Here is an 18,163-nt window from a genome sequence, read left to right on the forward strand (position 1 = left end):
CTGATACATCACAAGTGCTTAAGACCATGCCTGGCACATAGTAGGCACTCAATAAATATATATTGACTGGGTAAAAGTGCAAGTTGATTTTGTCCTTTGTGACTTGAAGTTTTCCGTTGCCTACCTGTTAAGCCCATTTCCCCTTCCTCCAGTATAAGCAGGCGATCCATGAGCTTGTGCGCTGTGTGGCCCTGACAAGGATCTGCTACGGTGACTCACACTGGAAACTAGCCGAGGCACACGTTAACCTGGCTCAGGGCTACCTCCAGCTGAAGGGTGAGTTCATCTCAGAATGAGGAGCACCGGTCGGGCGGTCCCTGCTCTTTCCCCCTAAATCTGACTCAACTTAACTAGAAGGAGTGAGTTTCCTTGGGTATTGTCCTCTCCACACATTGAAAGCCATTTCCTTTCACAAAGAGTCAATAAGATTTTTTATATAATACATAGAAAAGAGAAGGAAGATTTTTAGCCCTTTCAGAGCCTTGTCTTTATGATCTTAAAAGAAGGATTCTTAGGAGATAATTAGTTAGCTTTGAAGGAAGGCATCGTAGAAGCAGCCCATAGAGTAGGGGCCTAAAAGAGGATCCATTCACATTTGTTTTAATGGAAAGTCTCTTGCCTGTAAAGTGACACCCCCACTCCCAAAAAATAAATCGAAGGCTAAATCAAGCTGACAATAAATAAGAGGTAATTTATCTGCTCATACTATTTAAAAATCCAAGGGTAAAACTTACTGTAGGCTTAGCCAGATCCACGTGTTCAAACAACATGATCAGATTTCCATTCCTCTCTTCTCCCACCTCTTGGCTCTGTTTTTCTCTGTATTGGCTCCATTCTTAGCCAAACATCGCACACATGGTGGCAGCAAGGTTGCCAGCAGCATTAAGTTTGCCTCCTCAGCATTCCCAGGAAAAGAAGAATGTCCCTATATCAAAATCTCAGGACTTGGGGATTCTTACTGGGCTGACTTGGGTTGTGTGCCAAAGACAAGAAATAGTCTGACTAGACCTGCCTTCTGGCTCCAGTGGATGCTGGGGGAGAGGCTGGCCTTGGCTAAATCACATGGACTGGGTGTGCAGTGGCCCTGTGTCCTCAAGAAAACAAACACACACCCAAAAACAAACAAACAATAAAGAACAGAGAAAGGGAGAATGGATGCAGAGAAGGCAAAAACATGGACTGGTAACCCAGGACAAGATGTACAAGAACAGCACATCTCTGTACTCTGTTTCTTCAACTGAATAATGATGATGATGATAGTTCTGACTTCCCAGGATTGGTCCAGTGGAATAAATGCATAGAAGTGGAAAACACCACATGCTAGGTGTGTAATAGCTACCCAATAAATTTAGCCAAATCTGGTTGCAGACTGGCCCTGCCTGTTAGATTGCAGACTGTTAGAGCCAGAGGGGCCTTGGAGGTCATCTAGTTCAAACCCTCACCCCTGCAACCCCCCATTTTCTGGATTCAGAGGAAACAACTAGTTTGAGTTGAAACAGCTTGCCCCAGGTAACACAGTTAATAGATTGCTGATCTGAGACTAAGACCCAGGATTTTGGATGCCAGTACCAGGGTCCTGGCATCTGGGATTTCAAATGATGCTTTGCTTCCACAGTCTACCTTGCTACCTTTCTGCATGACAGTCTTTCTCAATTTAAAGTAAAAGCAACACCTACTATTTATTAAAGCCTTATTGAGTGCCAGGCACCATGCTGTTTTTCCATGAATAATTTCATTCAGTCTTCAGTATAATACTAGGAGGTGCATAATGTCATTACCCCTATTTACAGTGGAGGAAGCTGAAGCTAACATTTCAGGGTAAGTGGTGGTGCACAGAATTCATTCTGGGCAGCCTGATTTCAGAGCTGGTGTTCGTGAACCTCAACCCATGCTGCCTCCAGTAGATTGTGTTCAGGCTCCTTGAGGAAATGGGCCAGCGTTCATCATGCCTTTTATAATATTGCATACATTGTTGGCACTAACAAATTTCTAGTAGGTCGATTGTATGCTTTAAAAAAATAAGACAGGATTCTGTAAGGGTTCCTAAAAGAATAGCTTACCTTGGATTTTCTCCATCAGAAAATATATTCTTTCTGTCTTAATAGACAGAGGAACAGAATGAATTTTGTATTTTGACAGCTTTTTTTTTTTTTAGAGATTTGAGATACAATTCCACATAATGAACAACATAAGACCAGGAGTCTATGGATATGTGTGGAAGAGGGGTGTCATTCTGGGGAAATGAAAAGCCCTGAGGCCTGAATAGTGATCCCCAGTTGCACCCTTACCACAAATGAACACACCACTGGAAGAACACCGGAATGCACTGGGAATTAGTTCCTGGTAGTAACTTTTCTTTTAGCTCCATTTGTTTCATATTCATCTATTACCACGTAGAAATAAGAGATTATAGCACACTAGCTCCTTACCTCTTTGGAATTGTGATTGTCAGCTTTTGTAGATACCATCATATTTGTATTATGTTAAAATAACCCTTTAGAGTTATGACTACGGGTGGTTGAGCACAAGATTCAGAATTTTTAGTATTTCATTAAGATTGCTGTCACAAAGCCAGGATTACAATTCATGAATATTTCATTTCCTGCCCAGAATGCTATAGTCCTTGTATTCCATTTGTATTTCATAATTATTTATAACATGTTTTACGTCTGATATTGGTGAGATTTCAAAGCTGTTCAATTCCTGCTCATTCTGTGTATTTTATCCCTAAAAAGACCATTTGGGGATAAAATTTATCTTGAGTACTAGGTGCAAAACACTTCTTTGTTTCTTACAGTCATGACAGTATCTCACACTGCCCCACTGTATCTCCCTGTGCCACTTAACAATAGACGAAGGAGACCTCAGATCTCCTGGCCATAGATAACTATATTCTTGTCCAGCTGAAATGAAAGAGAAACTGAGGCTCCTTTTTCCTCGTCCACAGGACTGTCACTGCAAGCAAAACAACATGCAGAAAAAGCCAAAGAAATCCTCACCAGCTCCATCGTGCTCCCTTACAATGACAACACAGACGTTTTCAAGTGTTCGGTGGAGCTGTTCCACACCATGGGGAGAGCCTTACTCTCCCTTCAAAAGTATCCTTTTGCCTCTAATCTTTACAAATAGAAATACGATTCATAATACTTATATTTAATTTTCAAGGCCAAATCGAAAGCCGAAAGGTGACTCCCAAGCCAAGGGTGGGGGGAAGTATGACAGCCAAGGCTGTCCAGGAACTGGAGCCCCAGAATGTAGCACCAAGTGTCAAGTTTCCTGAATGCAACTCAGATTTAAGGAAGCATCAGAGAACCTGACAAAAGCAGAGAGGCTCTCAAAGGAGCTGCTGCAATGTGGAAGGATTATAAAGGAAGAATGGATGGAAATTCAATCGCGGATCAAATTGTCATTTGCACAGTAAGTTTCCAGTTTAGGACTTTTTGTGTATGTGATGGCTGGAGGTTCTTTCCTACAAGAATCTGTCTTTGGGCAGGAAGAACTTCTCCATGATGCTGCGTCCAGGGCTTCTCCATGGCCATTGTCCCAAAGGAAAAGAGGGAGGATCGTGGTCATGTCAGAGCAGCCACAACCGAGACACGTACATCAGTGACACTTCGCTAAATGTGTAGCGGGCTCATGTCCACCCCTGGGCCCTAGAGTTCTGATGACATTCTCTTGGCTTTCTATCCCTTGTCTGCTCTCTCTGCCCCATTCCTCCTGCCTCTGTTCCCTTCCCTTCCTGGCTCTCTTCCTCCTCTGCACCAACCCCTAAATGCTCTAGTCTGTAATATTTCAATACATTGCTCTCATGAGTGGGTCCTCAAAGGAGAAAGATCTTAAAGATACCTGAATCCACCATGTGAAGTTCTTAGTAAGTTCATAACTTAGTTTGTAAATTACTCTTTAATCCATAGATTATTCAGGTGATACATGTTCTAGTTCACACACGTAGGGATTTTTTTCAATGTATTCTGATGTTATTGATTTCTAATTTTGCTGCATTATGGGCTGAAACATATTTATATAGTATCAACTCTTTGGGATTGACTGAAGCTCCCTTCGTGACTTAGTCCATGGTCAGTTTTTTGTGAGTGTTCCAAGTATGCTCCAAAAGGAAATTGTGTTCTTTACTTGTTGTGCTTAAGGTTCTAATAAATCTGTATTAGGGTGACTTTATTGTGTTATTCAACTTTATATATATATATACTTTTTTGCCAATTTGATATATTAATTTTTTAAATGAGTGTGCTTAAACTTTAAACTACAATTATTGATCCATCTATAGCCTCCCATTGTTCTGCCAGTCATTGTTTCATACATTCTGGTGAGTCCTGTTGGGTCAAAGGAGAGTTAAACAGTGTATCTTTTTGCTGTCTAATTCTCCTTGTCAGTATATATTGTTCTTTGTCCCCTGCATCTATTTTACCTGATATTTAAATTGATGCTTTAGCTCTCTTGGTATCAATTTTCCTATAATATGTTTTTATGTCTCTTGAATTTCAATCTTTTTTTTTGGTATTAATTACTGGTATATTTGAGTTTAAATTTCCTCTTATTCTACCAGTTTTATGTTCTTTTCTTTCTCCTTTCTTGCCTTCCTTTAGTCAGATATTTTAATCACTCCATTTTCTCATCTATTAACTGGTAAGTTATGCGTTATTTTATTTTTCTTCTGGTGATTACCATAGAGTTTGTCACTCATATCTCTGACTTATTATGCTCTAGTGTAACTAGTCAGTTAATCACTTCCCAGACGATGAAAGGACCTTTGAGTATGTTGATTCTCTTTATCCCCTTCTGCTTGGTGCTATGTTGTTCTGTATTTAAATCACCATATGTTTCATGCCACAGACAAGCGAAGAGGAGAGGAAGATATTTATAATATATATAGCTGACAAAGGGTTCATGTCTAGAATCTGTAAAGAACCTTTAATGAAAAAAAATGAAAACGAATATATGAATGTATATGCATAAATCGGTCTTTGTGCTGCACACCAGAAATTGACACATTGTAACTGACTGCACATCAGTAAAAAAATTTTTTCTAATAAATAAATAGAATCTGTAAAGAACTCCTATATATCAACAAAACAAATACAAACAACTGAATAGAAAAGTGGGTAAGAGACTTTTCACAAAAAAGGAGACCCACATAGCTAATAAACATATCAAATGGTGTTCCACTCGTCAGTCATCAGGGAAATGAAAATTAAAATCGTGAGATACTACTGAATTTCCACTAATATTGCTAAAAGGTTTTAAAAGACTGATAATATCAAGTTGGCAAGGATATAGTACTCTCGTATGTGGTTGTTTAGAATATATTTGGTATAACTACTTTAGAAAATTGTTTGGCTTAATTACTAAGTTTGAATGTTTGAGTACTCTGTGACCTAGCAGTATGGCTCCCAAATATACACTCAACAGAAATGCATACATATATTCACCAAAAGACACAGCCAAGAGTGTCTAAAGCTACATTATTTCTGATAGCCAAGGAATGGAAACAATCCAACTGTTCAGAGGTAGAGTAGATAAAATTGTGATCTGTTCACACAAACAAAATGATCAGACTACTCCTATGCTTAACATGGTGGATGACTCCTACAAATATAATGTTTGTGAAAGAAGCCAGGCTGAAAAGAATTCATACTGTATAATCCCATTTATGTAACAGAGGAGGAAGAGAGTAGTGACTGGCAGGGCCTACCAAGTCCAGAATTTCTTCCTGCCCAGAAGTAGGTATTCTATCTTATATTGTAAAACAGAAAATATACAAAGATGAAGTCCAGGATCTAATATTTGTTGCATATGTTGAGACCTGACTAATGTTACTAGTTCTTAATGTTGAGCACTTGCTGCAAAATTGAGTAAATTATCCTCTGCCAAAATCCAGCACCTCCTCTGAGTGCTTTCCAAATTAGCAGTACCAAGCCTTGCCAGCAGATGGCGGGCCTTGTACACGTATGCGCTGACTATCTAAGAAGCCTTTAAGTTAAATGTTCCAAGCTGTCCTACAAAGTTACTTTTGTGTTTAAGGGAGTTGCTTTAAACTTTACTGCTTCTTTCCATCCTGATTCTTCACTGTCACATAGTCATTGGAACGTTCATGTTTAAACTGCATGGTTTTCATTCGGTCACTTTGTTTCCTCGTTGAAGTGTGACTGTGTTGCCCAAACCAACCTGCTTTAGAAAGCAACAAGGCTCTGGTTTTGTACCTTTCTTCAGTTATGCTCACAACCACAAGGGCTTTTTCTTTTGCCAAGTCTTGGAAGTGGAAGGCCAGAATAATTTCTCAGGCAGCTCTCGCGGGGCTTATGTTTCTCTTAAAAGGGTATCTTTCACTGCATCCTCTTCCTCCTCCTGCCTCGCCTTTTATGGTGCCCATCAGGCCAGGCCAGTTCTTTTCTCCTTCGGCTGCAGGGTGACTCATGCTCTGTGCCTTCCATCCCTGACTGTGGCCTGAAGTTTCATTCCTTCTACCTGCCCTTCTTTGTTCCAGCACTACTTCATTCAGTAATTATTTATTAACTTTGGAGAGTGAGTCCAAATCATGTGTTCCTATGTGCGCAGTTGTTTTTTTTTAATAATGTAGCCAAGAAAGTCACTGTGAATTTTTTCTAGTATTAAGGATTATTTTCTAGCTTGGTTACTAATAGATTACCAGAGCCAGGTGGTGTCTTTTTCCTTATATGCAGGTGTACACCATTGTATACATACACACACACACACACACACACGTGAACACACACATTTTAAAAAATAATCTTTCTATGGGGCATGTGATGTTGGCTTATGGAGACTGCAGCTTTGGAACATGTGACCGGGCCCCTGCTTTCTCTGTAACTGCTTGATTTGTCATCTTTGGAGTCCTCCACAGCTTGTCCAGAGAGCTCTTTGCCTGGCCTTACTTGCTCTGCTGAACTAACTCTAGAGTGCACCTGTGACATGGAAAATCTCCTCGGAGCAGCAACAGGACACCTTTCAGGTATCTCTAAGGAATATGACAATATGGCCTTAGAGTTAGGTAGCCCCGGGTTCACGTCAGCAGCCAGTCTTCCCAGCTGCAGGACCTGGGGCCTGGCCCACACTCTCCTCTCCTGTTAAGGTCGGGACAGTCAGCCCCCAGAGGGCTATTGTGATGATGCAGTGGACCCTACATTAAAGCATCTGGGTACGTGGTAGGCCTATAAAAAAGTGACTGTTAGTACTGTTACTATCTAATTGAGCATTTTCCTTTCTGCCATTTCATGCTGGAAATGGTTTGATTTTTCAAGCATGTAATACCTACATCACAGATTAAGATTCTCTACTTCAAGGCTGTCCCTGGCTTGCAATATTCTTTCCTATCCTTTTTTTTCCTATGACCTGAGAAGGCTGTTTTGTTTTGTCTTGTTTTCTGTCTTTGCTCTTATGAGCCACCTAAGCTAAAAATCAGATATATGTGTATCTGTATGTAGATATGTGTGTATCCCTATCTGCATGTGAATATATGTGTATATGAATACATATACATGTATGTTTTAAACTTGAGTTTGTTTCTTTGTCTTGCTTTCTCTAGATTCATTATACTCACAAGACTTGGAAAGTGATTCTAATGCAAGATTTCTAAAGAGGAAAGAACACGGGGGAGGTTTGTCTCTTAGCCCATATTTCGTGGATGAGGCTAGAGACAGTGGAGAAAGCTGTGGCAAGTGGGACAGTGTCTGTATCCATCTGCCATCCCCACATCAGGGTGGTGGAATTCTACGTAGTTGGTATGCTCCCCCATACAGCATTCCCAGTGGCTTTTACTATGAATTTCTGATACTTCAGTAATAGCCTTTGCTTTTACCCCAGTTCTTCCTAAATTGGTCCAGTCGGTAATCTATAAATCTAACTTTTGCTTGCCCTACTCAGATTTTATTTGTCTAGTTCATGCCATCACCTGGAGGTCCTTGGTGTCTTAGTCGCACCTCTGTGGACGTGTTTCTTTAAAGAATCCCTTTCTCTGCCTTTCTTCTTTGGGTGTAAAGGCTCTGACAGATGCTCCTGTGCTCAAAGCCCAGCTTCTTCCTTTCCTGTTCCCAGGAAAGGCCCCCCTGCTCTCCAGAGGAGATGTCAGCTCCTCCCATGGGGTGCCTGCAGGGCTTTATGCTTATTAAAAGAAGAAGGAGATCATGTGGTTTCTTCCTGACACTCTTCCTCATCTCAGCCTCCTGTGATTGAAGAGCTTCCCTTAACTTATACAAAGTTGGATTTTTTAAATCATTTTTTTTAATGCAGGGAAGCAGAAAACCACATGGCACAGATAACTTCCATATACTTTGCTTTCTATTGCTTGAATCCTCTAAAGCTTTACTATTTTTGTTTTATTTTTATTGAAATATAGTTGATTTACAACATTATATTAGTTTCAAGTGTACAATGTAGTGATTCAATATTTTTGTAGATTGTACTCCATTTAAAGTTATTGCAAAATAATGGCTATCTTTCCCTGTGCTGTACAATATGTCTTTGTTGCTTATTTATTTTATACACATGTAGCTCTTAATCCCATACCCCTATCTTTCTCCTCCCCACTTCCCTCTCTCCACTGGTAATCACTAGTCTGATCTCTGTATCTGTGACTCTTTTCTGTTTTATTATAGTCATTCGATTATTTTATTTTTTTAGATTCCACATGTAAGTGATAACACAGAGCATTCGTCTTGCTCTGTCTGACTTATTTCACTAAGTGCAATAATCTCTAGGTACATCCACGTTCTTACAAATGGCAGAATTTCATTCTTTTTATGGCTGAGTAATATCCCATCATATACGTACACCACATCTTCTTTATCCGTTTATCTGTTCATGGGCCCTTAGGTTGTTTCCATGTCTTGGCTGTTGTAAATAGTGCTGCTAAGAACGTTGGGGTGCATGTGTCATTCTGAATTAGTGTTTTCATTTTCTTCATAGAGATTTACTATTTTAGAACACTGCGTTTTTGTCTTTCCCTTTTTTAGCGCTCTATCCTTATAATACACATTTCCCTTGAACAGCTGTCCATAATAATAGTGATTTTAAACAACCGCACTAGCTAGCAATCCTTGACCCCTTCTGTGTCAGGCTCTTGCTACGTGTTTTTCAGACCTCATCTCACCATTTAATCTGCAGTCCTCCCTGTGAGGTGGGGAGGACTTTGTATTCCCGTTTTCAAACAAAGCAACTGAGGCTGAGAGAAGTGAGGTCGTTTCCCAGGGTCGCACAGCTGGGAAGTGACAGAGCAGAGCCAGGTCTGTCACCCTCTGGTGCCCACGCTCCTCAGCGTGGCACGGATCGCACTGGCTAGGGCGGAATCGAGCGCTCACTCTGCAGAGCGCAGCCTTTACCTGTCTGTGCTGCGTGGTGGAGACACGCCCAGATGTAAACCTTTTCTCACTTTGACTCTAGACAATCCTACTTGTCACCTTTTAGGTTTTGATGTCTCACCAGCAACATTCCCACAAAGCCTCTGCTTTTTTTTACTGGTTCTCAATATTCATGCCAAATTCTAGAGCTTTCAAAAGGAAGCCCTCTACTGCCTTAGTGATGCCGGGGGAGACTGCATTTGTTTGTTGCAGGTTAGAATGAGTCTCCATCCCTGCGGGATCTTCTGAAGCTCATCTGAAATGAGATAGTTTCTTGTCTTGTGCTCTGTAGAATTACTGTGGATGTATTTTCATTCAATAAAATATGCTGTGGTTTAAGCTGTGGACCTGCCAAATCAACGTACTGCCACATTGTGTTGTTCAAAATTCTCTTATCTTTTCATCTGTCTAGTGTGTTTCCTAGAGCTACGCGAACACATTATGGGCACACTAGATAATCAATCCTCAGAGCGTCCCCGGCAGGTGGGTGGGAGGGGAACAGAGAAAACGCTGCTCTCCCACATATTACTTACGAGCAAATGGAGACAGACAAGATTGCCTGAAATTGAGTGATGCTCGAAATGAGTTGGAAATGGAGGTAAGGCTGTAATTGAGTTATTTCCTGATGTAGTTCTCCCTCGGTTCCCTTTTTATTAAATATATTGTGAAGCTAAAGTAATCGTATTTTCTGTTTTGGCTCTTCTTTTATGTGAACCGTGTACCCTCATTGAGCTCTGGGAGTCTCACTGTAGATTGTGTTAGCTTCACCGTCTCCATTTCTGGCTGGTTAGTGCCAGGACCCTGGAATAGCACGCAACAGCAGCTTCAAAGGATGAGGGGGGAAGCTCCCCATTCTCTGCCCACACTAAACAATAGGGTGGTGTGTTTGTTCATCTCTTTAACCAACTATCTCACATGAAACTGTAGATACTGTTATGCAGACACACTACCAGGCTTCAAAACAGAGCATTTCAGACCAATGGAAGCCTGTTAATGCATTCTTCCCAATCCTGTTTTCTTCTCCGCATGTTACAAGCAATTGTTGTCTTGAGTTTAACGGTTTTCATTCCTCTGAATGTATACATATGTAGCCGTTTAAAAATACACAGTATTATTTTTCATTTTTTAATTCCATATGTATGTTTCCTTAGCTTGCTTTTTCCCCCATTGCCTTTCTATTTTTGAGATGTATCCACGTCAGCTGATACATGTAGCTCTAGTCTCTGCATTTTAAACCTCCAAATTATGTTTAATCTGCCTGACTTTAATTTTATTTAATTATATTCTCATGAGGGTGAACTTGTAAATCGCTTCCAATTTTTCACTATTATAAACACTGCATGATCATTTTGGTACTGTCTCTTCAGGCACATGTGCAAGATTATCTCTGAGGCATATGCCCAGGAGCGGAATTGCTTGATTGACAAGTATCCACATCGTCAGCTTTACTGGGCTGGCCAAATGCTTTCCACCAGTTTATACTCTCACCAGCAGGATATGTAAATTCCCATTACTCCACTCCCTTGTCAATACCCAATGTTGTCAAATTTTTTATCTTTGCCAATCGTATAGTTTCTATAATTGCATTTCCTTGATACTGAAGTTTGACATCTTTTCATCCATCTGCTGGACATTCGGAAATCCTGTTCTGTGAAATGTCTATTCATATCTTTTACTTATTTTTTAACTGGGCTGTTTGTATTTCTCTTACTAACTTATAGACATTTTTGGTATTTCTGGCAACAGGTTATGTCTGGTTACATATATCATATGTATCCCCAATGTGTAGTTTGCCTTTTCACTTTCTTTATGATGAATTTTGATGCACAGGAGTTTTTATTTCTAATGTGACCCAAATTAACCTGCCTCTTTCATTCTGATTTGTACTTTTTATATCTTATTTAAGAAGTTCCTCCCTATCCCAACAGTTATTTTTCCTTACATTTTCTCTCAAACATATCAAAGTTTTGCTTTTTAAATTTAGGTCTCTGAGTCACTTGCAAATTTTGTGTACAGAGTGTAAGAGATCTAATTTTTTTTTTCCTTTGGATAACTTAAATGAAGAAGTAAATAGTTTCAGCCACAGGGGAAAGACTCAGTCTGAAGAATTCAGTAGGGTTTGAAAGGTGAGGCCAATAATAGGCTGACAAAAATTTTTTAAATTTAGAGAGTTCAGAACGGTACCAGGTCACCATCATGTATGGATGCTTTCCGTGTGACTGCCTCCCTTCGGGGCTGGGCTTCCTGCCGACAGCTTGTTGGGTATCACTGGTTTCATGAGGTCTATGCCCTCAAGCAGCCATTTTTGTAGCAAGGGCAAAACTATGGTCCGTGAAAGCCACGTGTTTGTTCCTGCTAAACTTGTCTGCTTCCAGGGCTCCGTCTTAGCAGATACTCCAATTAAATTTCCAGGCAGGGAAGTAATGGACAGCTACCAAGTGTGATTTAAAAAAGAAAAATCGGTGCTTCCATATCTGAATAGCTGTCCTGGGTGAATACAGCCAGTGTTCCTCTGGTAGGGTGCTGATGGATGGAAAATCTCTGAGCCCAGAGTCAGCGAGCAGGAGTTGTGCCCTAGTTTTTTAGGGCTGCCCTAACAAAGTACTACCAATTGGGCAGCTTAAACAACAGAGTTATTCTCTCACAGTTCTGGAGGCTGGATGTCTGAGGTGAATGTGCAGGCGGTGTTGGTCCCTTCTGGGGGCAATGAGGGGACAATGTCCCACAGCCTCTCTCCTAGCTTCCGGTGGTGTACTGGCAACCTTGGGTGTTCCTTGTCCTATAGCTGCATCACCCCAACCTCTGCCTTGATGTTCATGTGACATTCTCCCCATGTGTGTCTCTGTGTCCAAATTTCTCCTAAGGATACCAGTCATATTGTCCAGTATGACATTTTCTTAATATTACTAATTACATCTGTAATGCTATTTCCAAATAAAGTCACTTGTTGAGGTACTGAGTGGGAGGACTTATGAATTTGGGATGGGGGGTGGACACAATTCAACCTCTAAAAGATTCTAACAAGGTTTCTTTTATTCCACCTTTTATAAAATTTCAATAATTTCTCCAACCCTTAGAGCAGTAGTCTGTAATTTCTTTGCTACCAAATCAATGTGAAAATATGTTCCTCTCTTAAAGAATTTCTTTCCCTAAAATTTATTCTGGAATCTATGAAAATTAAGGTATAAACCATAGCTTCAAAGTCTTAAGGCCGATGGATCTGCAGGTCGTCCCTTCCTTCCTCCCTCCTCACCTCCCCCACCTCCCTCCTTCCATAAGACACCAAGCTCCCACTATGTGTCGGACACTGCACGGCGCTGGAGATGCCACAGTGAATGCAGTAGCCTTGGACCCTGCCTTCCCTGAGCCCCATACTGGAGGGATTGTTGCCAAGTCCCCAGACAGTTATAGTCAATATGAGAGATGCTTCCTGAGCAGGGAGGTTCACAGTTCTGTGGGAGCATAGTCAGGTGTTCATCCCAGCCTGGGATGTCAGGGAACAGAGCCAGCATTAGGATGAAGACACCAGGTGCCCAGGCCACCCCATTTAAGGAGGTGCTTCCTCTTGGGTGCCAACCCTGCACTTGCCTGAGAGTGAGTGCCTCCTTAAATGGTGTGTCCTGGATGTCTCACTGGTCCCACTCTAGTCCCAGCCCTCTTAGGGAAGGCTCCATAAAGGAGGAGCTGGCTAAGTTAAAACTAGAAGAGGAATGCTAGAACGATAAATGGCAGTTTGCCAGGCAGAGATGGAAGAGAGAAAGAACATTCCTGATCGAAGGACCAGAGGAAAGGTAGACGTGACACAATTGGGCTGAAGGGGAATTGGTATCAGAGGAGCCAAATGGGAAGGTTTCCATCTGAAATCATCAAGTCCAGGGAAACTAGGGTCCCAGCAGGGCCACTGCCACCTCTCACCTTGCACACAGCTGGGTGAGTGGACGGATCCTTTGTGAGAATTAGAAAGATGGCTCCCTTCCTCCAGGTGGACACAGCCTTGTATCCAGTCAGAGTTCGATCAGCAGAGCATGGGCTGGACTGAAACTTCCACTTGCCCCTTGGGCAGGTGTCCACCAGGATTTAGGCACCGAGGAAGGAGCAGACGTCTGGTACAGAGTCAGGTCCTGCAGGCAAGAGTTTGAGGTGTTTAGTGTTGGACCAGGACTCCGAAACCATCCCCCAGATGGCCTCGTGTGTGTCACTCAGCTCTGGGCTGGAGGGTTGGCCCTTCTGTTCCAGCCCCTCTTTGTCACACTGTTAATTCTGTCAGTCTGGGTAAAATTGGGAACTGCACTGAATTTACCTTTCTTCTGTAACTCACTAGTCCTCGGGCTAATTTCCTTAACCACAGTTTATTGACTTGAATTAATCAGCTGAAGGGAAAAGACTGGGTTTATTGCCCATTTCTAGGTGCTTCCACATCTGTGTTCTCCAGGGGTCATGATACGAGATATATCAACATTTAAATTTATAGTGTAGATGATTTGCCTGAATATTCCATTGAAAGTATCTTTGGATGGCTTTTCGCGCTATGAATTTCCTGCTTTCTCATTCAGATTACACTTTTCATAGACCTAGGCATTCCCTGGGAGAGTTGCAGGCCTCAGAGCTCATCAGGAGACATCCCCACAGCTCTGGGAGGTGAGAGACCAGTGGCTCAGTGTCCCAGCCTGATTTATGACACCCTGTTGGGAATGCCCACTGTGTTGAGTGTCAGATGCAGGAGGACCCACAACGTTTTCTGCTCTCCTAAGCTCCTTCCCTAAAACAGATGAGTGGGATCATCCAATGATGCAGGACCAATTTAGAGCCAAAGCACACGTCTTTTTCTGACCTGCTTTAAATGAGTAAGTTAGGAAGTATAATTGGCTCGCAGATGATATTGACATTAAAAATATTTTGATTTTTGTTTAATAATTATTATTGCAGTTATGTGTTTAAACAAAAACGATTAAGTTAATGGCTATTACTTAGTCTCATCTATATTTACTTTTGCTTCTAAATGTTTACAGAGTTAAATATATATATATAAAAGTCTGTAAATATGTATATATTTGTATATATATATAAATAACAGATTTATTTAGGTATATAATTCACATACCATACGGTTCACCCATTAAATTATACAGTTTGATGGGTTTTAGTATGCAACTATCACCACAATAGATTTTACACCATTTTCATTCCATTAACAATCTCTCCCCACTCTCAAGTTCTCCCAGCCCCTAACAACTACTAGTCTACTTTCTGTCTGTGTGGATTTGCCTGTTAGAGACACTTCGTGTAAATGGAACCATAGAATGTGTGGTTTTTTGTGGCTGGCCTCTTTCACTTAACATACCTTTTTCAAGATTCATCCATGTTGCAACATTTATCAATCCTTCCTTCTTTTTTATGACTGAATAGCATTGTATTGTGCGGGTATACCACATTTTATTCGTTCACTTTTCGGTTGGTGGACATTTGGATTCTTTCCACTTTTTGGCTCTTATGAATAGTGCTGTTATGAACATGCACAAGGCTTTATGTGGATGTACGTTGTCATTTCTTTCAGGTATACACCTAAGAGTGGAATTGCTAGGTCACTTAGTAATTCTATGTTTAAAATTCTGAGAAACTGACACTGTTTTCCAAAGTAGCTGCAACATTTTACATTCCCACCAGCAGTGTATAAGGGTTCCAGTTTCTCCACATCCTTGCCAACCCTTTCATTATCTTTTTAAAAATCATTATTGTTTTAGCCACCATCCTAGTGGCTGTGAAGTAGTATCTCACTGCAGTTTTGATTTGCGTTTCCTCGATGACTAAGCTGATGAATGTCTCTACGTCCTTATCAACCACTTGTGCGTCCTCTTCAGAGAAATGACTGATCAGATCCTTTGCTCATTTTTAAATTGTGTTATTTATCTTTTTATTATTGTTGTAGTTCTTTATGTATTCTGGATACAAGTCCCTCATCAGAAATGGTTTGTCAAAATTTTCCACAAACCATTTTTTATGCATCCTAAATAATATTTTTGAAGACGAGTGGTCAATCAAACCTTATATGACACCACTCAGTCACTAAAAGTGATATTATAGCATTCACTGCCACATTTGAACATATGATTAACTGGAAGTAGCAGGTTCTAAAACATTATTTAAAAAAAAAAACAACATTATGATCATTTTAAAACCTGCACAGAAAATCATCTGGAAGGGTACATATCAAGGTGTATAGCAGTCATCTTTGGATATTGTAATTATATATTTTAACTTTTTTATATCTATCTTTTCTTACTTTTAATGATGAATATGTATTGATCTTATAATAAATTATTCTCAGTTCTTTAAAAAGCCCAGTAGTATAAGAAAATGCCTACCTCAACTGCACATGAGTTTGACTGATTCTGCCTATTATTTGGATTTGCCAAAATCTTATGTGGGTGGGTGGGAAGAAGCTGAAACCACAGCTGAGCCCATTTCAACATGAGAACAGCCTGAAACGGTGCTGCTCAGTTCCAGAGAGACTACAGGCTGGGAGGGGAAGGAGTAAAAGTTATGACTGTATAGGCATTTAACATCAATCTGTGTGGCTCACTTCAGTTTGCAAAGCACTTTCAGACATCTTACTTGGTTCTCACAGCAACCCTATTGGACACCAGTTTTCAGATGAGGAAACCAAGGTTCAGAGACATTTTGTTCTTGCCCAAGGTTGTGTGGCCTAATAAGTAAGGATGCTCAAGCCACAGTTTGGGTTTTCTACTTCTGTTGTAGTTCTTGTAACTGAGTGCCTTGCCTCTCATACTGTCGTCTTTCCTATAAAATTTTCTCTGAGAGTCAGGTATTTGAAGGATGACTTTTTGACACCTAAAAAGATGCTGTGGTCTTAGCTTGGAGAGAGATGCTGTGCTTCTGGCTAAGATGGTTGGTAGATGGTTACAGGTTAGCCCTCGTATCCATCATCACAACCCACCCCCCACCCCCAAATTCTTTCCTTTAGTGTCCTGTCTCAGGAAAGGAAGCACTGTTGATAGATGAATTCACTTATGCCTGTTGTTGTTTACTTTTCTATTTTTTCTCATTTATGAACTTGATTACTAAGCTTTGAATATTGCTTTCTTTTAAAGTTATTGCCCAAATGAAATCATCTTGGCATTTGTATTGGCTTTATTACTCTTCTATGACTTTTTCAAGCAGCCTGGGAAACAAAGGACCTTTTCTTTAGCTTCCTTGGCACACTCTTCATCATTATGAACATGAGAAAGGAAGAAGATGAATTCTTTTTTCCTTTGCTCAAATGTCTATGGTACTATCTGTGTTCTCTAGGCTAAATTAGGTAGAAAAAAATCTGAAGTCATTTTGAAAGTATGTGACTGCCTCTAGATCCTAGACAAGACGTTGGTTTACAAACTTTTTCTGTAAACATCCAGACAGTAAATATTTCAGGCTCTGTAGGATCTGTTGCAGGTCTGCCATTGTAGTGCAAAAGCAGCCAGAGACAATGTGTAAACAAGTGGCCCTGCCTGGGTCAATAAAACTTTATTTACAAAAACAGACAGTGAGTAGATTTGGCCCACAGGCCATAGGCCTTTGTTCAATTATGTAATCTTTGTCTACCAGGAATCTAATTCTTTGTCAAAGTGATTTGCTACTAACCAGACGTTTCAAACCTTCTTTCTATCACTAAAGATGCTAGTGGGTTTTCTCTTCAAAAAAAACATATTATCATACAAAGCTGACCATTGCCCACTGCATTCTAAGTTCATTAAGAGTTAGAAGGCAAGTTTGGTATTACTAGGTCACCTAATAATTCTCTTCCTTTCTAAGATTAGAGTTGCTGTAAGTTACAGCCTGGATCCTGCTTGATCCAGGAACATATCCCTGACCTCTTCTTGTGTTTTTAAACCTCTTTACAATTATAGAAGATGTCCCAGTTCATAACCTATTCATCTAAGTGAGCATTTTATTTCATTATGACCATCTGAACCACAGTTCTGAAAAGTATGTCTACTTCTATCAGTCAATTCCTTTGAAATTTATTAGAGAGCAAAGATGGTTGTGAAAAATATCCAATGATTATGTTGACCTAAAACAAATAGGCTGCCAGTTATTTCTCCAGACGAGTAAATAAATAGGTTCATTTCAGGTCAGCAGAAAATTTCAGCTTGGGGTCTGCAACCAAGGTGAGCCACGTGCAAGTGCCCACACAGCAAGGGAAAGAGAATGCTTTTATAGAGGGGAAAAGGATTTGGGAGAGCAATAGTACACAGAGTCCCTGGCTTTTCATTGGCTGAGTTCTTGACAGGAAAGAAGAGGAGTCTTTCTTCTTCCTGTTGGGCTCTGTTGTCATCGCAGGGCAGGAGAGTGCCCCCTTCTGGTCTTCCGACTCTACCTAATTGAAGTGTCTGCTTATTCGTTTTTTACAATTGAGTTGAAAACAAGACCTATTTTTGTGGTGTCCCAGTTATTGGGTAATTTGTGTCTCAGCTTTTGGGTAATTTGGGGATTGTAAGGGCTTTTTGTAGTAAAGATTCTGAGGTGGAGGGCAACTTAGGAAGGGTTGATATCTTCCATCATGAATTTTGTACATAAAAATTTTCCATGCAAAAAAAGTTTCTAATAGTCTTCACAAGTATTTTGGAGAAAATTGTTTTTACATGTCTGCTTTGTGTTTGCTGAATAATATATAGAGATACTTTTTTTATATGAGAGAGTCTTATTCCAAGAAGATACAAGAATATTTTCCCATGGCCACCTTCACTTATAATTTTTAAATTAACATTTTTCTAAGGTAAAAGTAGTATATTTTT

The 18,163-nt window shown here is 40.4% G+C and overlaps 1 protein-coding gene across 2 annotated transcripts in view; it reads left to right on the plus strand.

Moving 5' to 3' along the window:
* Positions 1–18,163, plus strand: part of TTC23 (tetratricopeptide repeat domain 23) — an 82,078-nt gene that overhangs the window by 18,546 nt on the left and 45,369 nt on the right. For both annotated transcript variants that reach the window (XM_010962912.3, XM_010962911.3), the window contains exons 3-5: positions 153–276; positions 2,948–3,098; positions 3,292–3,417. In XM_010962912.3, coding sequence (XP_010961214.2) covers positions 153–276; positions 2,948–3,098; positions 3,292–3,417 — 401 coding nt within the window. The remainder of the gene's footprint in view (positions 1–152; positions 277–2,947; positions 3,099–3,291; positions 3,418–18,163) is intronic.

The sequence above is a fragment of the Camelus bactrianus genome, chromosome 27 (assembly GCF_048773025.1).
Source record: "Camelus bactrianus isolate YW-2024 breed Bactrian camel chromosome 27, ASM4877302v1, whole genome shotgun sequence".
Taxonomy (NCBI): domain Eukaryota; kingdom Metazoa; phylum Chordata; class Mammalia; order Artiodactyla; family Camelidae; genus Camelus; species Camelus bactrianus.